This window comes from Serinus canaria, chromosome 1A (genome assembly GCF_022539315.1).
Source record: "Serinus canaria isolate serCan28SL12 chromosome 1A, serCan2020, whole genome shotgun sequence".
NCBI lineage: Eukaryota > Metazoa > Chordata > Aves > Passeriformes > Fringillidae > Serinus > Serinus canaria.
Window position 1 is genome coordinate 61,840,290 of NC_066314.1, and position 26,153 is coordinate 61,866,442.

Here is a 26,153-nt window from a genome sequence, read left to right on the forward strand (position 1 = left end):
ATAATTTTAAATGAACTCACCAGCTTCAGTGGTGAAATGTTATATGCAGATCAGAAAACAAAACCAAAAAAAAGCAATTCTGAGAGAGGAGCCAAGATCAGAGACCTTGGTTTTCAATGGTGAAAGGATGTTTACCTCACCCCAGGCCTCACTGGCCAGTGCAGGACACATTGTTCCACAGTGTGGGACACCATAATCTGCTGGTCCAACCATGTGCTCTTTGTGAGCTGCTGAGGTAACTTCACATGCTCAATGAGGAGGTCAGACCAGGGCCAAAGAAACCTCTGCTTGGTATCCTGCATCAGGCATTCCCAATCAGACAAACTCCAATAAACTGGGGCATGTAAACCCTGCATGGGTCTTGCCTGCCTAGGTAGAGCTCAGGTGAGGAGCTGTTCCCAGTTTCACCTGTGGAAGCAAGAACAAAAACCTGGGCTAGAAAGTCTCTCTCCTCTCCTGGCTGCATCGTCATCTGTCATATTTTCTGGAAAAATCCCTTTGCCAGGAGTTCTGTCCTGAGAAGCTGAGAAGCCTCAGAGAAAACGGAAAGCGATAATTATCTGATTGCAATAATTATCTGATTGCTTCTCCAGTGTTTTGCTGCTTTGGAATGTGTTTGGAGATTGTTTATCCAACATGGGAATTGTTTTAACTTAATGACCAATTGTGGTCCAGCTGTGTCAGGACTCTCTCCAGAGTCACAAGTTTTTCATTATTATCTTTAAGCTTTCTGTCTGTGTCCTTTCTCTATTCTTTAGTATAGTTTAGTATAGAATTCTTTAAGATAATGTAGATAATAAAATAAGAAATTAGCCTTCTAAGAACATGGAGTCAGATTCATCATTTCCTTCCTGCCACGGGGGACCCAGAAAACACCACAGTCATCTTTTAAATTTCTTCCTAAAAACAGTGTGAAATAAGGCCTGCCTCTGTTGAAAAGCAGTGGCAATGCTCCCATCTCTTTTCCTTTCTTTGTAGGAGAGTCGGGGGGGTAGGACAGTGGGGACGGATGGAGATGAGAGATCTCTGAAGCCAGGTCCTGGAACCTGTGGTTTATTGCAAAGGTGTGGGTGCAGGGGTCCTGCTAGGGCTGCCAGCCACAGCCCAGAGCAGGGCTGAGAGAAGAGAGTGATAAAGAGGATGAGAGGGTGAGAGAGTAAGAGGATAAGAGAGCCAGGTTCCCGTTACAATACAATAAATCTTCTTTGTTGAATATTCTAATTCTCACTAAGCAATCCAATACAAGATACAAATCCTATAGCATTTACATACAGCCTATAAAAATCATTACATCACCATACTGTGTCACATTTTAAACCCTAAAAACTGCTCTTTGGATCCCTTCTGCCAAGCTAGTAGGGTCTGCTCTGGCCCTTGGACCTGCCTGCAAGCAGAGGTATTGTTTCACCAAAAGGGGATTACCTTCAGCTGGCCATACCATTGTTCTCCTGTTGTTCTCTAACTAAGGGATCTCAAAGCTTGTTTTTATTTCAATCTCGCTTATAGTTTCCATATTCTCAAAATCTTTTGCCAGACAATCATATTTATAAGGCTTTCCTGTTTCATCTTCCCCAACATTTCTTATCACCCCTCACCCTAACATTCTCTGACTGATCCAGCCAAGCAGTTGGCAGAAAGAAGCTGTTCTCCTTCCTCCTCCTGCTGCCCTGACCTAGGCACCAGCTCTTGACTTTGGTGCTGAGTGCCTCAGAGCCCTGGGATTTACTGTCAGAAAGGAAACACTCTGACTGCTACAGGACACCACGGGGCATGTGTTGCTTACACAGTAATGTCACCCTCTGGGTCGTTGTAAGGCAGAAGGTAAAGCTGGCAAGTGGTGTTTATCTGTCAACGACATCTTGTACATGCCTTGAAGTGCCTCCAAGCCGACTGCCTTGGAAAAAAAATCCAGCGTAGGCTTTAGAGTTTAATCTTCCCTCATCTTGCTAGATAGAGTAAGGCCCCATTTGTGGATGCTACATCAATATAGAAAGTATTTCTTAACAAAGGTCATGTCTCATTTACATGGAAGGAAAGTAGAGTGCATGACTGGGTAGGAGAGTTTTTTTCCTGGCAAGTCTACAGCGCAAGGCTGTGATTAAATTGAGCTGGCCAGGTAAATCCAGGTGTCTTTCATCAACACTAGGAAGTTTAGCTAAGACACCAGACAAAAAGCAATGCCTTTACAAATTAGATGGGGACTTAAAAGGTAGCAGACACAACACTCTTCCTTTAAAAAACAGAAGTTCTACATTGTTTTTGGTTGCACATTTTTTGGTTGAACGCTTTTAGCTTTTCACTTTTAGCCAGCATGGTACAAATTGAAATAGTGCATTTTTTACTTTTTATGATAGAAAAGAAAAAAAAATATCAGCAAATAGCAAATATCACTTGTAGCAATAAATAAATTCACCAAAATCTCTAATGTCCTATGTATGATTTCAAAGAGCCCACTTGGCAAAGGCAGGATTGGAGCAGAAAATGTCATTCCTGTGGTGCAATTCTCTTGCAGACGTGGAGCATTAAAGAAACTTTAAATTCTGACCATCCTTTTGCCTCATGAGAGGGAATTTGGAGCTGGGATGGGGCTTGGACGCTGTCAAACCTCATTCCAGTGTCTCCCTAGATAAATGTGTTTATGGGTTCCCCCTGAGTGGAGGGGAAGCTTCTCTGCTGCTGCTTTTTGTCTTTCATCCTTCATTCTTGAGCTCTCTAAGTAACTATTTCCCAAAGGCTCCAAAGCTCCGTATATTAAGGCTGATGAAGAATTGTTTTGTCTTATATTAGACTTCAAAATTCTGGGCTCTTTATTAAGAACAAATCCAGGATGCTGTTTATTTTTTAATATAAGCACATATTAGTGAGCTGGGAATCCTTTCCTGTTCTCGTCTACACTGATCATTTTTGCCTGGCATTCCTATTTCAAATGATCCTATTCAGATTTTCTCAATATCAATTAAATTTTAAATGGAAAAACTTTAAACAGAGACTCTCAAGTTGGAAGGGATCCATAAGGATCACAAGGTCCAGCTCCCTGTTCCTCACAGAACCACCTAAAACTAAATCATGTGGCTACCATTTGGTTAAATACTCTGGTGAAAGATTTGTCTCTCAGGGCTTCTGGGAGTGTTCTGATCCCTTGGCTCAGTGACAAGATGAAGATTTTTCTCTGACAGCAAGCAGACAGGCACCTAATGGAATAGAGGCAGAAGTGAGAGAGTCTAGTCCTTGAAATAGCAGCAAATATGAAGTTATTGATGCAGATCTAGCAGCTGCAACTGCAAATACAGCTCTGGTGTTTGACCAAGGGAATTTATTAAAAACAGACAGGAGGGGATGATTTAATTATCTGATGCCCTGATTAGCAGCCATTTGGAAACTGCTCAAGGAGCTGAAGAGAGTTTAAATTAGGATGGTCGTGCTTTGGAAAGAGACCACAGAAGATTAATTGAGGCAGGCGTGGAAGGGAAAGGCTCAGAGAGTTTTACATGTTTGGCCCCTGAGGTGGTGCAGGAAGAGGTCTCATGGTGGCACACAAAAGCCACTGAGGATAAATTTTGTTCAGGAGATGTTCACTTTTTGGGAGGGCTAAAGCACAAGGGCACAAGGCAATGAGTGCAGGGGGAAGAGCAAGTTATGAGAAGGGACATTTCCACCCTGTGAGGACACGAGGCAGCCTGTGCAAACAGGGGTGCTTCAGCAATTGTGTGAGTTAATGAAGGGATGGCTGGGGATGCCAGAGCCTTTAGTTCTATCTGCTGAGGTACAGAAATGAGAGGTGATGGGCTAGAAACAATGTGGAGTTCAGTTCTTTCCACCTCGGAATTTCTGTGAAGGCTTGGCTCAGTCATTTGGTAAAGAGGGTTGTGGCTGAGTCCAGAGGTGCTTCATGGCCCTTTCACCTGCTCAGAAGCAAGTGCTCAGCACACAGGAGTTAACTGCTTCCCCTCCTGGTTCAGCTGCTTCACAAGATGAGGTGTGATCAAATCAGGTGAGTGGTTACCATACATAGGAAAGCAGAGCAGGACAGCAAGAAAAATGGTAAAAAAATTAAACTTCATAAAATGAATGGAGAAATGCATTTAGTAACAGAGAAAGTACATGTTGTGAGGATGGATAATTGTAAGCATGTTTAGACAGCACTGTGATCAAAGAAGCAAAAGCTTAGAAGTGGCCACCAAGCATTTCCTTCTGCTCTGTATTTTTTTTTCTTTTCTTTTGGCACTCTTAAAGCAACCTGGACAATGGTTGGCTAAAATAAATTCGTCTTTTCTATGCAGTGATAAGGCAAGCTTGATGACTTTCATGGACTCTGCCAATGTGGAAAAGAAGTACAAGAATGGAAGTCCCAGTAGCACCAAAGTACTGATTGTTGCAGCACAAGTGGGGTCACACTTGTGGCCATATTTGTGCAGGGAGAAAAATAAACTGAAATTATTAGGTAATCTTAAATCAGAGTGTGAAATACCTGTAGGTGCTTGAGGCAAGGACTCAGCTGGGAATTAGACTGAAAAAAAATAAAATATGGATTACTTTCTTGGGAAATTATCTATTTTCCCTGTCACTGCCAGTGCTAAGGTACACTGAGATATCACAATCTAAATCTACCCCAGCAGCACCTTCAATAATAGCGCTAAAATTTACATTACAGGAAACGTGCAGCACAGGAATGTTTTATCAGAGTAAATGAGAACATTACATGAAATGCAATGAATGATGCAAGTATAATGTAAGGGTTGGAAAGAATGAAAGGATGAGCAAATTTTCAGATGGCTGCTGGTCCACAGTTTCCATGTACATCATGCAGCTGAAGAGCCTTTTCCTTGCACTCACAGCTGGCCCTCACAAAACAGAGACCTGCAGAAGCACACATCCCTCCATTGACTACAAAGGCAAATATGGTACTGCACTATTTTTTTTTACTCATAACCAATCTTCCTCCCTTCCTGCCTACCAGAGGTTATAGAGCCAAGTTAATTTTTCTGCCTATGCCTATACCTGTAAACAAAGCAGGGCTAGGTTGTGATTTCAAGTCTTGTCCTATGATTATAGCACAGGGGGATGGTTAGATGTACTATTTTGGACAGCCAGCATTCTCCCACCTACACCTAACCACAACTTAGGCACATCCAAGAACCATTCCCTGCACAGATTTTGACTGCAGTCTCAAAATTTAAGGGTGGAGAGAAAGTTTTGCTATGCAGATAAGAACACACTTTCACTTGGTCCAGCAAACATGATCTCAGTACTGATTAATTTAGTAGCTTAAAGGAAGACTATGAATTAGATTCTGTCTTCCTGGATATCCTTCTTCCTCTTGTTGTAGAGGAAGCCCTTTAAGGCTGTAAGGATAAGCAGCTGCCACCAATCCTCTCTCACTGTGAGGCTGCAGTGGAGGTCCTCTCTAACCCACCAGTAGTGGAGTGTGACCATAGTTTAATCCTGTTTGTATTAGCAGGAATCTCCAGGAGCATAGTTCTCAGCACCTCTTGGCACATGATGGGTGGAATGCAAAGCAAAATATCTTTGCATCTTACAAAGGGCCATTGAGGAAACCCCAGGCTGGAGAGCATCAGCAGCTGCTCCTCATCCCGCTCTGGTTCCAGCCATCCCAGAGCTGGGATGTGGGCAGAAGTAAGGGGAACAATGAAAAGTGATCTCTGCCTTGTTATTAAGTCTGTTCATACTGCTGCCACCCCTCTCACACAGAGGGACAAAACCCCCACTTACCTTTCCAGGGCAGCATTCTCTCCTTTCCAAGGACAGGAATTATTTCAGTGATATAAGCAGGTTTACTTTGACGGTGGTGTGAAATAAAGGGGGAAGATAGCTTTAATACTCCTTGTTTAAGTTCTTGTAGAAGTCTTGCCTATCTCTGTATTTTACAGGCACATTAATTGGTCAAATGATAAGCACCACGTTGAGTAGAGCAGAAAAAATGAGATTATAGTCTTTAAAAAAAAGGAACAAAATGCCCATCCTTTATAAGATGTCTATAAAAAGGGTAAATAGCCAGGAAAAAAACAGATTGCAGAGGAAACCCTCATGCACTGGCTACAGAATAACCAGGCACTTGACTGCTATGACATCTCCAAATCCTATTCAAAGATGTAAGATAGGTTTTCTGTAACATTTGGCTGCATTCATACACTGAGCAGGCTTTCTAGCAGCCTAGTTCTTATAGATACCTGATTGATGGTATGAACATGTGCTTCAATAGCATGACACCTTTGAGGACCACTTCATCTATTTTGCTAATTATTACATTTTTGTCTCAAAATTCTGAAAGAGCATAAGTAAATCCTAGTACCCTCTGATTCACTTTGTGAATGGCTCTGACCTGCCTTTCTCTTGCCTACATGTTTGTAGTCTAAGTGGGAGTCTGAGAGGAGGGCAACCCAGTGGCTCAGTTTAGTGGTTCTGTGTGTGTGCTGCAGTTTGGATTTCCATTCCTTCTGTCTGGTTTCCTGGCTTGGCAAAGGCAAGCAGTGCTGGATCTCCTGGATGAGTGGAGAAAAGAATATCTCAACTCCCAGCAGCAATCTCTCCAGTTAATTAATTATTTATGCTGAAAGGAACATTACAGTCTCCACCGATGCCAAAATGAGAGTGGCTACAGGGAAAGGACCCAAGAAAATGTACCATATGTAAACAGAAGGGAAATATAGAGTATCTTCATTGCTAAAAACAGGAGTACAATAATACTTTTCATTAATACTGAGAGACACTCTTCTTCTCACTCTGTCTTTGCACACCACGTTCTCTTGAAGGAAAAAATGATGTTACACTGCAGGCACGCTGCTCGTGCCTACTTGTCACTCTTTTGTTGTGGGAAGAGGCATGAATGTATAGAGGCATTTCCTACAGGTTTTGCAGGCAGGAGGGGCTCTTTAACAGCATGGCAGTCACTTTTTCAGCCTCTGTCTGCGTGTGCATACGTGTCTGCAAGTTACAGAGAGGGACACAGAGAGCAAGCTGTGCGGCTGAATTTAGAAAGTTATAGATGTTCTCATCAGCCCCATGCAATGCAGCAGAGATTCCTTCCAAAAGCCAAGGGAGCAGAGGCTGCAGACAACAGATGTGAAGGGTTTCCCATAACTGTCAATTTTCAAAGTGTTTGCATTGAAAAGAGAGGAGGTGCTATTTTGATTGATATTTCAGCCGCAGTATATAAAGCAGAGGAATTCTTCTTACCCTCTGCTTGTCACACTGATCTCACACACTCTCCGCTGGACTTGGGGCTACTACTTGCTGCATCTGAAAGGCTGAAACTCTCTGGGAATAAAGAATCCTTGTAACAATGCCAGAACCTACCAAGAAAGATGGTAAGCATGACAGAACATTATCTGAGCTTTTCTTAATGACAGGAATTATGGTATGCGCACACACGAAACACCTTTGAGAGCACCTTGCAGATATCAGCCACAGATGATATTAGGAACAATAGCCACGTAGCATCACTAAATCTTTAGAGATCACTGATCTTTTTTAGACTAAGAAATGACTTTCAGGCAGGGCTATAGCACAAACATGACTTTGAATGGATACTACTTGACTGGGAAAGCTTTGAGAAGCTACTTGACTGGGCAAATGCTGTATTCATTTTTTAAAGACTATAATGCAATTTATGGTTTCTCTCTTCTAAGCTATCTAAACTCTGGAAAAGAGGGAAAAGGCATTTCTTGGGATTTAAAGAGACAGGACATTGATATGTTTTTCGTGCAGTTTTCTAATAGTTATTGAATGGGAAGGATGTGCTTATGAAACAGTTTTATTGTTCTGATGAAAATATATTTTATACATCTAAATGCATAAGTGAAAAATGTACTAAGTTATTCTGTACAGTTTGAACTGAAATAATGTATTTTGCCACATTACAGAAATTGTTATTTTATGTTTCTGAAGGATAGTTACAGTCAGTAATATTGGCCCCTTCTGGGGTGCTATTAAGTTCATAGCAAAGAAACTGAGTATGTAATCTGCTACTGAGAGACAGAATTGTCCACTAGAGACTGAGGAAAAAGGTGAAAAATATTGAGGGTCGATTATTTAATAATTTATTTAAAAGCTAATATTGATTATTTTTTCTACCATTTTGAAAATTTAAGATAAATAAGCCTCTTCTATTTACATTATTTCTGTAGCTCTTGTGTTTTTCTTTCAAGTCTATATGTTTTGGTAAGAATTTTTCTTTATTATTTTTTGACATCGACCATATAAAGAGCTTTTGCAAAGCCATAATATGCAGACTGTATGTGCTTTTCAAGTATTGGTGAACGAAAGCTATACACTCAGCTTCCCTGACACATTCCCAAATGAAAAACTGAATTTAATCTTTAAGGCAATCTTTAAGGTATGGAAAGCATAGAAGTCATTAATTAGCATTTATTTCCCATCAGTCTTGAAAGATCTCTCAGGCTGATGTTTGTAGCTTGAATAGGTTTATTTGATTTAGGACTGACTTTTCAGTAGCTTTGGCTTTGAACACCTTTTCAAACATTTTACCAGGTTTTTTTGAAATACTTTCTGGTTTTAGGGAAGGTAAGAGCAGAGTAACTGTCAGGAACATTACTCATTTTTGGCACCTTCTTCAGCTGGGGACACATGAAAACTAAAGTTTTTGCACAACTGAGTCTTAAGCAAGCAGTATTGAGAGCCCAATGGGATCACTTTACTCACTGGCCCTCCTCAGGGCTCGAGGACAATGATAGATGAAGTCTCCTTCTGAAAATAGCCACGCCAAGTGCACGTATTAATACAAGAGCCTAATCCTCCATATCAAACCTAGAGCCAAGCCCCTTCTAGGGTGTCTTATTTGTAATTCAAATTATTTACACATGTATTAAGTGTCCTTTTTATTTGATCTGTTATTTGACTGGGTATTATACACTTTAATCAGAAAGCATTCTGTGCCTGTCAACTCAAAAAAAATCCATCCCTAAAATATTTATGCACTTTCAAAAGATATGTGCTTTGAAGAAAATTAGTTTGGAGGCTCATGTTTCTTATTCTGTTTAAAATTAGATTGTTTCAAAGATGTTCTTCCAGTGCAGTGATTAGCAATGCAGCTCCATGCTCGTGTTATGAAATAAGTTTAGCAACTCTGAACGACATTATATTAACAGTGGAACAAATGTGTTTTTTAAAGAGTCAATATTCAGGACCCAAAAATTATTGAAGCATTCTGCCTTAATAGAATTCACGAGGAGTAGAGAGCTCTGGAGAAGTGATATGATTGGGTCATACACTGGTTGTTCCTTATTGCACCCAGTTTATTTGCAGCCAGGAGATCAGGGGAGTAGCAGGTTTATATTATTGTACTTCAGAGATTAGCTGCTTCCTAAAGATTTTTTTGTTGATCAAGAGCTCCCCTGAGCTGTTGACAGTACTTGTATTGTAAGTGTGAGTACCTACTGTATCAGTGGCAGGAGAATTTGGTACCAGAAATAGTACAAGACAGCTACTCATACAAGCTCTACTCATACCAGCTCTACCAGTAAGAATTCAGAACCTCCCATGGTCATCAAATGCCTGTTCTCATGGTCATTTCCAAAGCATCAAGGGTTGGAGAAAATTAATCAGTCAAGGTGAATCTTGGACTGACTAATTCTGGAAATTACCACTGGAAGTTCTGTCTGAGAAACCTTTGGCAAGCTTGCTGAAGGACTACTATAGAAAACAGAGGGAGAAAAAGAGGCTTGAGGTTTCTGCATCACATGGGCACCTGAGCATGGTTCTCCTGCCATTTCTAACAGAAGCAACCTACTTGAATTATCCCATACTCCTCATCTTCATGGTCCTGCAAATTAAAAACAGCACACACAAGCAAGTAGTTGAGAAATCAGAAAGAGGCTAACACTTGAATGTTTAGAAAATCTCAGATTTGTGGGTTTTTATCACTGCAGTCCCTGAAGTATGTAGCTAAATATTTCGCAGATGCTGCTGTAACGAGCTCCCAGGCTTTTTTTTTTTCAGACCAAGTGCTCTTTGAGCTATTCTAAGATTATTAGATTAACAAAGTGAGAAAATTCCTGACTTGGTGACAGTGTAGCCTCACAAAGAGCTCTTAACAAATAGGATCACCAAATTAAACACACCACTCAACTTAGAGAAGGTTGCTGGAGAGCTTCAGCCTGATGGAATTTGTCGCTGCAGAAACAGGCTTCCATGACTAATTATTTAAGGCCTTCATGGTACTCCTAAAAAGTCAAATCCTATGTATAAGATCAGCTGTAGCTTCTTTGTAGTAGATGGTCATTGGTTGTAGGACAGCTTTGTCTTAGCTGGCTCAAAATATCTGTGCAAGGTGAAGTTTACATCAACGGGTGAACTGATCTCAGTGGATGACTGGAGTGTGACTGAGTTGCTAAAGGCATAAACCAGTGCATTTAAATTTAACAGCCTTTAGCTTTCCTGGTGACTAAGAAAATACCCCTCCCTCATATAATTACTTCCTGCAATTTATTGCAATCACTCAGTCAGTCTTTCCTCTCCCCCCCCTTTCCTTTAACCAATACTCATAATAAGAGCTGCTCATTAATTAGGTGCCCTCTTAAGCTGTCACAGGCCATGGCATTTGGACACGCTTTTGTAAAAGTGCCAAGTCTCTCAAGAGCAACCTTTTCAAACTATTTGTGGGCATCATCCCACAGAGACAGGTGCAAGTCTGTCCCCAGTAGGCAGCTCTGTAAATTTGCCTTATTTATTCTCCCCAGTCTAGGAAATAATGCATGGCCATGAGTTACCATTCCAAATTTTGAGCCAAAGCATTTATCGACTCTCTGCCAACTTCATTTTCTAAGTGTTTGCAAGCTCTGCTCGAATGATGCTGCCTGGAGCATCCACATTTTGGCAAGGACTCAAAATTAAAATCAGTGTGCCTACTTTAGACAGAGTTTCAGTAAAATTTTATTCAATCTGCAAATAGCATAGATGTAAAAGTTGCGAAGAAAACTACTTGCATATACTGTCTGTTAGAAGAACAATCTGTAACACATGAAGCAATTTGTGAACGGAGGCAAACAGGCATAAATACCAGTGCAGACTGCTGTGGAGATATGGCAACACTGCTCTCCATGAAGACATCCAGCAGAAACACCCTTTACTTCTATTTGCTTTTAAACATAATTAGATTTTTTTCATTGTGAGGCTTTTTTTCTATCATTATATTCACAATATTCTAAATAATACAACTGTACGGTGTAGCAAGATAACAGTCACTGTCAAACAAGTCACTTAGTCATATAAATCATATAAGTAGATATGTAGAGCAGCATTCCAGTGAGAAAATAACCTAAGCATGAAGGTTAAGAGGTAATTAAAGTCAGATTTCTTTTAATATCATATTTTCAAGGTTAGACAATTTTTCATAGGCGAAAAGGAAGATAAATGGGAATTCTGCTTCACTGTACAGGTTTGGCTTATGTCAAAATTAAAACTGCTGATGGAAATTTTTCCTGAAAATTTGAGATCCCAGCATGTGAACATTTTTCAACACTGTTTGGTGCTTTCCATGCAGAAGGCTGGACCTGTATAACCATTTTATATGGCACCACATGGGTAGCACAGCTGCTCTCTCCTTGCTGCCTGGTGATGCAAAAGAAAAGCACACAGACATCCATCTTCTGCCATCATCGTTTCCCCTCTGCAGCATTGGCTGTGGAATTCAAACCCATTATTTTTAACTTCCCTCATTCTCAGTCTCAGAGCCAAACCACACTCAAAGTCAGGGCTCTGTGTATCATTTGCAAAGCTCCGTATTCAAATCGCAGGTAAATGAGTTTTGGTAGATGACGAAAGAGTGAAACCCTAACCCCTTATTTTCCCTCTCAATTCTTTAGAAAGTTTCTCTTCATCACCTCCAGCTAATAAATTTTAAGCCCTCCCCAAATGGAAAGCAAACTCACGCCTCAGTGCTGTAATCAGATCCCTGAGGGTGGGCTGTGCTCTCGCCCTGTGCCCCACAGAGCAGCTCCTCCTGCACAGATTGTGGTACTCTGGGAGCTGGGTTGTTCTTAGATTGCCTTTTCCCTCCTATTGCTCACTCCTGAGTGTGGCTCCCACTCTTCCTGCTGAGATACCAGAGCATCTCAGATTTATGCTTTGACCTTCCACCTCCATAAGCTGCTAAGTTTCAATCAAATTAATTTGACTGAAAATTCACCATGATTTATCTTTGGATTTATCTTTTATGTTTTGGTTTATCTTGGTGTAAATTGAAGGCACTACACTAACTTTTTTTCCTCATACAATGCATTGACTTCAATACTGCTGAAGGAGGATAATCCAAGATTGATCTGGCTTACTTGCTGTTGCTCGTACTTGAGTTGCAAAGCTTGTTCACCCTGTGTGAAAAACAGAGCATTTGTGCACAAGAATAAAATATTTAATATTGTCACATTAAAATGAGAAGTTCATTGAGTTTAGGAGGAAAGCAGGGAACAGCCTTTCAGCAGATAAGAGAGTGCTTTGTACTTGGCAAAACTGAATTTAGCAAACGCTGTCTTTGTGCCTCCCTATACTGCACCTGTTGGGAAGATAAATAAAGGCCTACCCAGTTCTTTCCCCTCATACCTCCTAAATATATCACTATAAGAGAGCTCTAAAAAAAACAACCATGCTACAGTGCTCCTCTGTTCCATGAAAAACTGAATTATTTTTTCCATATTAATTTCAGGGGACTACAAAACAAGGTGGTGGCATAACCAAACAATAGCAGAGAGATCTGGGGGGGACTTCAGTTGGGAAAACATTTGTAGCTGCCTAACACATCAACAGTCCTTGGGAAATAAGTCATGGAATGTATTTCATGTTTCATCAGGGGACATCCAGAGTGTTCCTTAAAGGGGAAGAGCAAATCAAGTTTGAAAATAAATTACCTGGGGAAATTTCCCTTGGGATAGGGGTAGACCCATCATTTATGGGGATGCAGAGGTTCTAGTAAATTAGAGGTCATAATTTAATAATTGCTCTAGAATGAAAAAGGGAAAAAACAAAAGATTGTTCTTATTCAGACACTAAAGCGACTTTGTCCTGAATGTAAAAATCTGTTAAATGAAGGACAAGACAAGTGAATAGGATCATTAACTTCAGTTGCAATTAGAGTTTTCTCAGTCTCACTGTGAGCAGTTTTATCTCTTGAGCCTGAGGAACTGTGTGGCTGAGAAACAGCCCCTTCTCCTCCCACCCAGCCCACTCTCTCTGCTCTCAGCCACAAATGAAGTGCTATTTCTGAAGACTTCAAGCAAAGGTTTCTCTTTTTCTCTGCTGTTAGAGAAGCCATAGTTGAAGCCATTTTTCCATCATTCCACCATCGCTCACTTTTCATGAGGAGGTTTTGCTCCTTTGTTTGGAAGAGCTGCCGGTGCTTACAGCGTTAAGGACAGATCACCTGGGATGAATGTCCATGTTAGTCCATGGAGAATGTTGGTGACTTTGCAAGCCTTCAGAGATCCTGGTGGTCTTTACACTGTCCCAGAAGCCCTCTGGGCTAGGAACCAGACACCCAGCTGGAAGGATGTGCCAGTGAACTCGGTGTTCCCGCTCCCAGCGGAGTCAGCCACTCATTAAATCAGAGGTGCCCAGTCTGCTGCTACTCAGCTGACCTGCCAGCAGTTGCCTAAACATAGGTGCCCCAGTGCCACATAAGATGACCTGAAATACACAAAACACCCATCTTGGGCTGGCAGATATGACCCAGGACCCGTGGGGGGCCTGCAACACCATGGAATAGCAGCTAGGAAAGGGATGGCCACCCTACAGGATCCGAGTGGCCTTGGTCACCTGTGTGTATGCAAATTGAGCCATAAGCAGCCATAAAATGTGAAATAAAAGGTGAATAAAAATCCAGTTCCACTGATTGTAATGTCAGCTAGGACTCCCAGCTCTCATCATAGTCACATTCATGTGCCTCCCTTTTTCTGAGCCCCATAAGCATGAGAGCTCAGAACTACTGTACAATTTGTTCAATTGCTGTTTAGGGGTTTTCTGCAGTGGGTAGTTTTGCAAGAAGCCAAGGAGAGATTTATGTTCCATTATTATTTGCATGTGATACTCAGATGTTCTTCCCCATAAATAAGGGAGTACATTAGGCTCAAATTACCTTGAGCAGAGAAGAGTGCACCCTTCTGTAGTCTATTATCTGCTTCATGCATTGATCAAAATAAAATAATGCCCATGAAAAAGGTTCCACTGCTATTTTTTTGTTATTTTTGAGAATCTGATGATTTTACTTGTTTAATTTTATAAGAAGGCATCAATATATTTTATTTCATGGCTGTGTGTTTGAATCAACTCAGAGTTAAATGGTTCCTCTCCTTTAATGAGAGGAAACAGAAAGCTGCATTCCTGTTCAAATCAATAGTAATTCATCTTCATCCTTTTTATACAAGCTTGCTCTCACTTCCTCCAGCAGCTTCATGCTGTTAGATGAATGATTGGTTGCATCAGTGATATTTGTACCTATGGGCAAAAAACCACTTTTTAAGTAAATAATACAGTGTTTCTGAATATTCTTAAAGAGTGTTCAACAAAACATATGTAGATTTAGGAAACTCCAAGAATTCCTGTTTCTGGAATTTGCTCTATTTTTTTTTTTTTTGTTTGTTTGGTCTTAGCTCCTAGAGCTCACTGAACTAGCAGGTGTTCAGCCAAGAAGAAGCAACTTAGGAAGAGAGTGAATTAAAGTAAAAATCCAGTTCTGTGTCCAATAGGATGTGATGCCCTAGGAAGCCATTCTGGCAAGCATGCTTTGGTGAAAATTTCTGTTAACCTTCACCACTTCCTGGAATGCTGGAGGGACAGAAAGTTCCTCTGCATTCAAGAAGTCTGAAGATAAATTTCTGCTTGGAAACCTCTCAGACCCTAAAATATGCAGCCTACACCAAAGGGAGTGGTTTCTCCCTGACTTCCCTCATCCATTACCTGTGCTTGTCTTGCTATCAGCATCTTCAGTCAGTGGGACCTAGACTAAGGTGAAAGAGGATGCCTTACACCCACATGGCTTAGAACAGCCTCTTCTGAAGACCAACCACACCCACATCCCTCTCTGCTTCTTGGCCAAGTGTCTTTATGTGTATTTTCAGTTCAAAGTGACAAAATAACCTGTGGTCTCTGCTGCACTTGGCCATGGTGGTGTTAGATGTCATAATACTGAGATATTGCATACCCTGCTTTCTCTTAGTGCTAGGTGGAGGTAAATTCAGGACATTAGATCTCCTTGAGTAATGTTGAAGGGCTGCTGAACAGAAAGCCAGATATAAACGAGTCTCAGAAAAGTTCAAAACTTAAAAAAAAAAAATCCACCATCCTAAAAAAATTTCTTCATGGAGTGAGGTTTACCACAGAATGGTTTGTTTCAGGAAAGGCTGTCACAAATATGATAACTTGTCAGTTGGTCAGTGTGTGTGTTTTTTCTGCCAAAAGATGGGGGCATGGTTGGGTAACTCATTTCAGAGTTTGGAGCCCCTCCACGTGCCCTCTCCATGGTCCCAAAAGTGCACAGACTGTGCAGCAAGAAGGGAGTCCTGCTGTATCTTACAGCAAAGACCAATGCAGTCACTGCTCTCCCTTCCCTGGAGATTAGGAAATAGTTCTTACATAATTTGCTCTCTCTGGCCCCGTTACTAATTGAAAATAACATGTGATCTACTTCCTAGGGCAGCTGTCTTTATATGTGGTGGCTCCAGCAAGTTTTTTTGATCAGGTGATTGTTACAAAAAGTTCTGTTCTAATTTAATTCTCTGTAGGCTCAAATGGTGGTTTAGGAAGCATTGGAAGCATTGTTCAGTAGTAGCATGATGCTTCCTGAGATGGATCTGCATTAAAATACATTCATCATGTCTTTGCAGGCCCAGAATAACTTCCTAATTTTGGTCATAGGTGCCAAGAGGAGCTTGCAACCATAGTCAGAGATAAAGATTTCCTTTTCCTATAGATTTCTGTACAAATCTTAGCTCTGTGTATATTGACATTAACTGCAGACACATAGTACTGTGCTGACAGGACGGAACATGATAGGGAAAAGCAACTCACACAACAGCACAATTACTCTTTTCTCAAAGGGGAGTCATGCTTTGCTCAGCCAGCCTGCAAATCTGGTCCAAAAGCCAATTCCAGATTTTTCCTTCTCTCAAAGCCCTGAAGCTGTGACAAAACTGACTGAACACAAATGTAGCTAAAACTGAAGGGGACCCCAAATGAAAAGTTTAGTGGCTCAGCTGGTGGGAGAGGTCTTACTCCTTGATACTCACCTATTCCAGTGTGCTAGGTGGACTAGAAAGAGCAGTAAAACAACTCCTGAACAGTTGTTGAAGTTGGAACTTCCAGGTATTTTTGTGTTTATTTTTATAGCTCTCTACCACAAGACCTTTCCTGTGGAAAAGAAATGCACGAATTATGGCCCCTAGAACCAGTTCCAACAGCACTAGAAGGAAGAAAAACTTCCTCTGATCAGTCTGAGCTGATTGAGTGTGTGTTTCACTGTTTTCTGGACTGAAATGAAATATCTCAAATGAAATATCACATTTGCACACCTTGATGTGCACAGCATTGCATGTCCATCTTTTTCAACAGTTTTCTTCATTTCCAGTGCCACTAAATCATTGTTCCTGTAAAAATTACAGAAACCCTTCCTGCTGGTGCTGGGGAGAATATCTGTGGCTTGTGATATCTAGGAACAACCACGTGAGAAATGCCATGCAGATGGAATAATTTACAGACTAATAGCTTCTGAGTCTCATCCTGTGATACTCGTGTAGATAGAGATATACATACACACACTGTAGCACATTTGACATCTTGTGTTTTTATAAGAACATAGTATCTAGGTCAAAAACCTTATTTTAGCCCCAAAGAAGAGTGTAATTCCAATGGAGACTGTGCCTGCCACTCCCCCACAGATGCAGACTTCAGTGAAGGCACAGAGGGTCAGATGCCTGATGACATTTTTTCCATGGCATTCCCTCCAGCCTTACTAATCTTTCATCTAAGCTTTCCTTAGCCCTATTTTTAAAGGGGAAATCTGACCTCTGTCCTGTGCCCCTTTTTCTTTGCCCTTGTTTTGCATTTCCATGTTTTGCAATGAAGTTTTCTCTCTTACCCAAGAGCTCTTTCAGCTGGAGGTAAACCATATGCCATGAGCTGTGAGTGTAATTCACAACAGCATCTTAAATGCATTTTGCTGTCAGGCTTTGTTAAGAGCTCTCTCTCATACATATCACTTACTGATTTACTGATCCAAACCCCCACAGCTTGTCTGCAAACATTCCCAAAAGGCAGAGCTAAGTGTTTAGGGTTTCTTCAAAGGGAAGGCACATAGTTCTCACAGTTATCTCCATTGGTGCAGGATGAGATTGAGAGGTAGAAAACATTAACAGTAGAAACACTGAGAGATGTTTGTCATTTCATATGTGAGCACCCCAAAGGGTCATGCATGACTTCAGGTAGGTCTCCTAAATTTTTCACCCTCAGAAAGAGTCCTTTCTTTCCACACGTGCAAAATACTCCTAAAGGTTTCTCAGTACAATTCTGAATCCCTGGAATTGGATCAACATTAAATATTTACATACAAAGAAAAAGAAGTACCCAAGTCAGTACATAAAAATCCCAATAAAGATGTAAGTTTCTGAGTTTTAGGTCGATTTCTGATTCTTTTACTACCAGCAATACTGCAACTCTGATACAAAGCTTTCCTGTATTGCCAGTTTGGGGTTTATTTTTTTAAAAAGAAAAAAAAACTTAATTACAAACTTAATTACAAATCCACTTTGTTTGTATGTACTGGGACACTGAAACTCACAAAAAGTAGTAGCCACTGAATTTTGTGGCCCATAAGTTTGAGTTACCCCTAGCAAACCAAAAAGTGGATGCTACCACCCTCTTGAGTGAGGTGTTTTCCACAGGTGTGATGACTGAAAATAAGCATTGGGTAGGTAGAAAATTCAGGGCAAAAGCAGCAATGGATTGTTAGTAATTAAGGACTTGGAACAGTCCCTAATCAGGTAGGCGCCCGACAGCCCTGAGCCCGGGCTCCTGTTACCATCCCCTTCTGCAAGGCTCTGCCTCTCTAGAGGAGGCTGAGGGCTGAAGTGCAGATGACAGGAGAGTGCTCTTATCTGAAGGAAGTCTGAGAAGACTCTTCCTTCTTGAAAAGATCACAGAGTATCAGATTATCTGTCACCCACTGTCAAATAGAGTTTAGCAAATGTCTTTCTTATTTGGTATTTGGATGCCATCGTGACAATGTTTAGACCCAGCTGCAGCATATATTGCTGTGAGAAAGAGCTCATCACAAGCTGATAGACTCAATCCTTGGCAAATCCCAACATGTGAGTGTCTGGTTTTGCCCTGAACATCAAATAAAAGCCTGAGAACAAAAATCATGGAATGGGAACACCAGCAGGATTCCATTTTAAATCACTGAACTGTTTTAGTCTGAATTTTAGTGAAAACGAAACCCATCAGCATGTCTCAAATGATCCCTTGTAACTTACTGAAAGAAGATAGATTGCATGAATTTGTGCTGCCACAGCCTTATGCTGATGTCATCATTTTCCCTAAGGGTCAATCTCCCTGTGTGGAATGATTTCCCACTGCCTGCACATAATCACATGGCTCTCAGGACTGCTCTGGGTGCACTGAACAACAGGAGACAGTCATTTGTGGAGCTCACTACAATTATGCAGAGCATCAGGTCCATAATGTGATTTCCATAAAACAACACTGTAAATTACTTTCTTAATTCACAGTCAAATATTTCAGGAGAGCTCAGCAAAACAACCGTGTTGTGTTTTGGGTTGAGCGAGACTAAAGACATTTTTCCAAACTGGTAAAACGCTTCCTGAGCTGATTGGGAAATTATCTGACAATCTGAAAGGAAGTTCATTACTGGTTAAGTACTCATCTCTTGAAATAAATGACCTTTCCACTTTATTGCTGACTTTTAGCCTATAATTAGAAGTGCAACTGTCATTAAAAGTTTATTGTTAAATTTGAAGAATAGATTGCTTTCATTCCTAAGCAGAAGCTCTGTGGTTTATGAAGTTTTTTATCTAATAACCTTGTCTACTTTATTGCCTTTTGAAGCTTTCAGGAAGGATGTTAGCATAAGTCACTGTACTTCTATCTCTGGTATCACACTGTGGTGTCTTTTGCTTTCTATTTGCCCTTGGGAATGTAGTGAGATAAACGAAAATATTTGCTCCTAGAGAAAAATTATTAAGGAATTATTGCAGGGAAGGGTAGGAAACTGGATATTGTCATACTTTTAAAGTGGGATCAGACTATTCTAACAAGTGGGTTAATTGATTTTGGTGCATGTATATCAAAGATTAATTAGGTCTGGGTTATTTAAAAGAAGAATTTCCCGCGGCTGGAGTAGGAGTGGAAAGAAAGAAACCCGAACTACGCCGATCTCCTGCATTTTCTGTTCACTCAGTGGAGTTGCTGAGTACGGGAGCTCACCAGGCTCGCTGTGGCCGGGCTGTCCCCTGTCCCTGCAGACCCCCAAGGGCTGGATGTCCCCTGGGACAGGCGCATCCCGGCTTTTCCCGAGGCAGGGATGCGATCGCCCCCCTGCGGGGCAGGAGCGGGGCCAGCGCCCAGCCCGGCCCCGGGTGCGGGGGGCTCCTCACAGACCTGAGCGCGGATTTTAAACACAAAAAGGCGAAGAAAATGTTCCCAGCTGGGCTGGAGAGCAGGGGAGTGGCTCTGCCGAGCTCCCACCTGCAGCCTCTCCCGGAGTCTGTGCCTCTCTTCAGGCTGAGAAGGGCAAGAGCTCCCAGGTTTATCCCACTGCAGGGATAAACCTGTGAGCCTTACAAGTCCATTGTGGTTTCAGCACTGCTTTTTTTTATTGTTGCTGTTGGTTTTACAAGGTAAAAATAGGAGTGCTTCTTGTGTCCTTCAGACATAAGCCCCCATCTCGTTGGCAATATTTGCACAGGCAGTTTTCTCCTTTCTGTTTCACCGGAGCCAGAATCGTGTGGTGCATCGTGTGAAGCAGCAGTAAAGAATGGCTCAGGTGAATGAGAACAGCGGGTGAGGAATGCAGAATTTCAGGAGCGTGAGGAAAGCAGAATTTCAGGAGTTGTGAATAATCTCAGGCTCACGTTAAGTTGGTGGTATAAAAAATGAGATGGTGCCATAATAGGGGAAAATTTGAGGCTCCCTATCATTTGTAGGAAGCTGATTTTTTGTGGGGGATTACCACAATTTTCACTATGTGCATTTTAGGAGGAAAACGCACACTAAGAACTTCTTTCAGCAACATTCAGTATTGCATATAACTCATTGTATAACAAGTTTTGCAGTGACATTTCAAAACAGAATGTTTTTATTTCCAAACATGGAAACAAAATTTAACATATCAGGATGTGGAATTAATGATAAATAAATACCACCAGAATAGTCTCAGGCTCTGCAAGTACAGGTGTGCTGACAAAGTCTACTCATGAAGATGTAGTAATGACTGTAAACTGAATTTCTTCACATTGTTAAATATTGTAACACATTTCAGCAAAACCCTTCTCTCTGGTAAGTGATTAACAAGCAGAACGTTATCTGCAAGATTTTGCATGCTAGATAGCATCACAAAATTTTAGTCTTGAAAGTTAAAAAACCCCCGCAAATTGGGATTTTTAGTTTGGTATGGTTTTAATGATGAAATAAATTTGAAAATTGTTATTGCAAAACCTCAGTGAAAAAAGATTTTGTCAAAAATTTCAGCAACATTTGGCACTCAAGTTGTGGTCTACTGCTACTCTGTGAATTGTGAGATACAAGCACAGATACTCAATTTTTCTGTTAGCTGCACAAGTGCTCAGGAAGTAACTTTTATGGGTTATTTTCTTTGATATAAAGTAAGAGAAGAAAGATATCACTGAAATAGAATGGAATTCAGTTACTCCGTCCTGGTGCCTTGTGGACTGAGTAGGCTAAAAATGAGTTCAAGAATGCATGGGAATTTGATAACCAGACTACAGCCACTAAACTTCACCTATCCAGCTTAAATACTGTCCATGCTTGGCAGTTTTCCAGGTCCCTGTTACAGTACACGTGAAATTTTGAGTCTGAAAAGAAGATACTTAGAAGTCTATAGATATATAAACACATATTTTCTTAAATTACTTTTGTTCAAGGTCATGGTTGCAGTGTTCTTTAAAGATTAATTCCTATGTGAAAGCATAAGAAATGAGTGGATGTTTACACATGGTCAGGTTGGATCTAGCAGCATCATTTCAGAAAAGTGGAAGCCACAAGGAAAACACTCAAAATAAGCAATGATTGATTTATGCACTTCTACAACTATGAATGGTAGTGAAGGAAAAATCTGGACTCACCAATTGTACTGCAGCTCCTCATGTGGATCTGTAAGCTATTTCTTTGCTGTCTAGTCCATTCCACAGAATTCCCTATTACCAGGCTTTTGTTCCAATTGTTCATTGGAGTTTTTCAGCCCTCAAGTCAGGGAATATTCTTACACTTAGCATGTGATGGTTTGATTTGCTCTGGTGGCCTATAAAATTTTTTGTAATGGAAAGCATTTAGATTAATCCTGAAATGGGACTACTCTCAGTGAGTTTGTAAGCTGGGACTAGTTTTTATCCTTGGGCTTGTTTGGGTTTTTTGAATTTTAATCATATGCCAAACTAAATTTTTATGCAAACTCTTTGTTAATTTTACTTATTCTTCAGTCCCTACATTAAACGTGCATCACTGGACTGTGACACTTTTTAGCTGTTGGAATATAAAATAACTTCATCTTCAGTGAACATGCTGATTTGTTCACTTGGTTACAATAAGAGGGAGTATTTAATGGCAGGTTGCTATGTTCATTTTTAAACACTGTCACAAGTCAAACCCAGCAGTTTATTCTGTACAACCCATCACTAGAAATGGAAACAGAAACTAGAAATGCATTTTAAATGTCTAAGTTTGATTCTATCACACTATTGGCCACAATAATAGTCATTTGGCCAGCCAACCAAGCACCAATGAGACACCAGAGCTTATTTACTTCATCCCTTTGGAATAAGTCTGCTTTCAGGATTTAGGAGCAATGTCTGCTTAGAACAGTTTCTCTAGGTATATTTCAAAAATAAGTGTTCATGGACATTCATAAAATAGGGTAATGATTTCAGCTGGTATTGTAGTTTCTTGCTTCTGCTCAGACTGGAACTGTCTGCGGAAGCTGCACACAAATCAGATTATTTCTCAGTAGAAACAGGCTCATGAGGCACCAGGCAGACCCTGCGTGCCTGACTGTGCTCAGATTTTGCAGAATGATAAACATTCCTCTCTCTCTTTTTTTTTTTTAATTAATAATAATTTTGTTTATTTCAATTTAAGTCCAATTGAATGCACTTTTATTGATTATAAATGACTTTGAACCAAGTGCTCTCTTTTCCAGCTTGTTTTCTGCTGGGGTCTGCTAACAGTACTGTTTCCCATGTTCTGGTAATCTCTATAGTTTGTTGAGTAAATTCCTGTCTCCCAAAAGTTGAGTCTATGGCTTTTACCCATATCATTGATGCCATTGTGATTTGGCTGAAGTGACCCACAAAAAAATCATTCAACCATTTTGAGCTGTTTCTCTTCTTTGGAGCACCTGTTTTTCTGGGAGCATAAGGAATGAAAGGAATGAGCTTCACTGCTTTTGTCTGCTGCTGATCTGGATATGAGGAGTGCCAAGCAATTGTTCCACATCCTTAGTCCTTCCCTGCCCACCTCTTTCAGAGGACCATCTACCTCAGGAGAAAGCCTGGTGCCACAAGGATGGTTCTTATGTGCTGCTGGGGCTGGGCACAGGGGACAGTCCTTAACACAACAACTGCACAGGGGCTGGGGTGAGCCCTGCTCTCTCCCCAAAACAGCATTTTGTCTATTTCTGTCTGACCAGCAGAGTCAGCAGTTTAGGAATGCCTACACAGCAGTTACATTGGTCTGATCCCTCAAGGCTGTGACCACAAGATTAATCCACCTACCAAAATCTGACACAAGCTGATGGTGACAGGTCTTGGTGACAAAAAGCATTCAGTGGCTATCCTCATGTTGTTTGACAGATGAGAGTCTCTTTAGCATGTTGCTGTTGCAAAGACAGATATCATACCTGTGTCCATGATGGTGCAGCCACAGTCCTGCTTTCCTTTCCAGGTAAATGGGGGATAAGTCCTCTGCTCAGACTGGGGGAGATCCTGAATCCCTTGGATATTCTTTGCTGGGTTGTAACTGATCTGTATGGAACTGCAGGGAGAAATTGGTGCAGGAGACTTTCCTCCTCCTTCCTGTGAATGTTCCAGCCCAGTGACAGTGAAATGCTATCTTTAGGCTTTCTGCAAGCCCTGATTTAATGCTCAAGGTCATTTCCTTTACTTACCTAAGGTAAAAGAAAAAAAAAAAAGCAAAAAAACCACCCACTACTCATTTTCCAAAATGACTGAAAGTTCTTAAGCCTACCCAAAACAAAGCTGGTCATGAGTACAGAGCTGAATGATGGGCAGGGTTATCCAGCCAGCCCTCATTCCCAGTATGCCTGCTGACAGGTTGTAGTTCTTGAATGCTGTGAACTGCAGGTCTCCAGGACACTTTGCTTTCAGCACAGCAGTAGAGCAGGACCTGGAGGCTGTTTTAGAACCATCATCATGCCTCATTATGATTGCATTGCAGTGTGAAAGGTAATATATGTGATGTCAGGGAGTTTCTATGTTTTGTGCTGCCAGAAAAGCCAGTGGAAGTGGGAACCCAGAGCCCTTGAGAACTGGCCATCACACACAAACTGACATCCCTGTGTCAGTTCCCTGCCTAAGCTTCTTCTGGCTGTGGCAGGTCAGATGCCAGTGCAATCAGACCTAAAATGGAATTGAAATTTTAAATAATGACAGCCTCAATTTAACATGGTTCTTAAGTATTTTCATAACTTTGGCACATCAATTAATATCATGGAACTTTTAGCTTAGTTATATATACACAACAAGAGATTTTAAGTCTTATTTTATCTGAAAAACTGCACATGATAAATGTGGAAAAGAGATGAAAGTTTTTAGTTATGGGTCAAGTTGCATCTCCTGCTGATTTTCAAGTCTCTTTGCGTGTGTATATAATTATAAATTACAAATAAAAATGTCTTGGCTCTAAGTGCTCATATCCTGTGTCAAACTGGATCCTGAATGCATCTTATGACATGGCTGAGGCATGAAAGCATTTCTGGAGATGTTATCTAAGTGACAGTTGTGCTTTCATTTTATTTGCTAACTACACTTAATACACTATCTTTTCTGAGTGGCCATGTAGAGAGGACTGCTCAGTTCATTGCTGTCCTTGCTGTGAAGTTACATCTGGCCAGGTGCATTTCCAGTTTCACAGCAATGACTAACCCAAGGTCTGTGTTTAGCACAACACAACCCCTGACATACAACATTCTCAGCTCTCAAATAAAGAACTGCTAAGAAGACACTTTTTGTTCCAGAAACTCTGAAGCAGAAGTTACCTTTATTTATTCTGTAGAAGGCACACTTGACATTATGGTGTCAGTTCAGTGGCGACTGGACCCTCAACAGCCTCTTTCCCCTTTAGCTCAAGAGGCATCATTGCAACCCAGTGAGCTGCACTTCTCCAAAAGGATTGAGGATTGCATGCAGGAGACTTTCTCCACCAGCAGTGCCCTGACAATGCCTGGGCAGAGAACCATATTAGGCAACAGGCTGTGGGGAATGGCATGTGGGGACTCCAGGGAGCAGGCTTCCTGGGGAAGGAGCACAACCATAAGCTGCTGGTTGGGAGTGCAGAGCCCTGTCCTGGCTGACAAGCCTGTTGCAGAGGTCAGCCAGAGAGGGCTATCATTCTTTGGGGAGGTGGAAACTACTCGGAGCTATTAATGGTTTTTTTCCTGGCTGTCCTCAGGAATGGAACTGTAAGCCAGGCATGACCATGAAAGGGGTTGCACATGGCCAAAAGATTATGTTGAAGTATCTCCCATGTCTCTGCCACCCACCGTGCCTGGAACTTTCCCCTTTTCTTTTTAATTCCCACAATTTACTTCAGGTCCTTTGAGCTCCATTCTTGCCTCAGTTTTCTTAGCAGTAACCTGAACAGCCTTGAATTATGGTTTAGGAAACAAACTGTTGACTTCTTGGTCAGGCTTCAGTCACTGTCCCATCACAGAATTGCAGAAAAGCTGAGATTGGAAAGGACCTTTGGAAATGGACCTTTGGAGAAAGTGTAGTCCAAGCTCTCTGCTAGGAACAGGGTCCAACAGAGTAGGTTGCCTGTGAGAGTGCTCAGGTTTTGAATGCCTCCTTTTGTTGTCTGCATGCATGAGATGAGGTTTAGACTATAATAATAATAATAATGTTTCAGGTCTAGTCTGTGCTGTTTGGCTAACATCTGTTCCTGGTGATGCAGGACTTGTAAGATGTGTGGTTGCTGAGCAGCATTACAGTGTTGGTGAAGCCATGGAATACCTCTCAAAATGAAAGAAAAATTCAAGGCAGGTCCCTCAAAAGTCTCATAAGCCTTTCATCTGAGAAAACAAATATAGCACTCTCCATCTGAGAGTGGAGAGTGCTATATTTGTTGAGTTTTTAATTATAAGTCTGTAACTCTCACTGGTGAGCCAGGGAGGGTTTTCTAATCCAGTGTTCATAAGAATACTCCCTGTTTCTAGCTATTAAATTTCACAAGGAAAATTATACGATCAATAATTTCCTGCTATTTTCCATGCAAGAAGCATACTTCCATGCCACAGTGATGTCTCAGCAGAATTTTTACTCTCAGCAGAAACAGTGAGAAATGTCATGGTAGCAAAGCAAATAGGTTCCCAGACAAACTCTTTGTGGTACAACTTTCATGTTTTCATATGAAGATATTTCATATTTTTCTTGGCTGCAAAAAAAAAAAGCTTAGTGTGTCAGTAATAGACCAGAAAAAAATGATTGCAGTGAATCTATGTAGGGATATTTCATTATTTTCACACTCTGTATGTTGGTCTTTAATATAATTCTTTCCATTCTGCATGGTGGGTGCTGTGATCAGAACATACAACACCTCTTACATACAACATCAGAACATGCAACACCAGCTCTTTCCTTGTAGCAAGAGATTCTCTTTGGAACCTCTACAAGGATTTGCTGTTGTATCTGTGTATGTGAGTGGAAGTT

General features: G+C 41.1%; 1 protein-coding gene across 6 annotated transcripts in view; it reads left to right on the top strand.

The window, feature by feature from the left end:
- Positions 1-7,182: 7,182 nt before the first annotated feature.
- MYBPC1 (myosin binding protein C1) overlaps positions 7,183-26,153 on the top strand; it is a 70,077-nt gene continuing 51,106 nt past the window's right edge. For all 6 annotated transcript variants that reach the window (XM_050970038.1, XM_030238600.2, XM_030238598.2 and 3 more), the window contains exon 1: positions 7,183-7,325. In XM_050970038.1, coding sequence (XP_050825995.1) covers positions 7,301-7,325 — 25 coding nt within the window. In that variant the 5' untranslated portion in view covers positions 7,183-7,300. The remainder of the gene's footprint in view (positions 7,326-26,153) is intronic.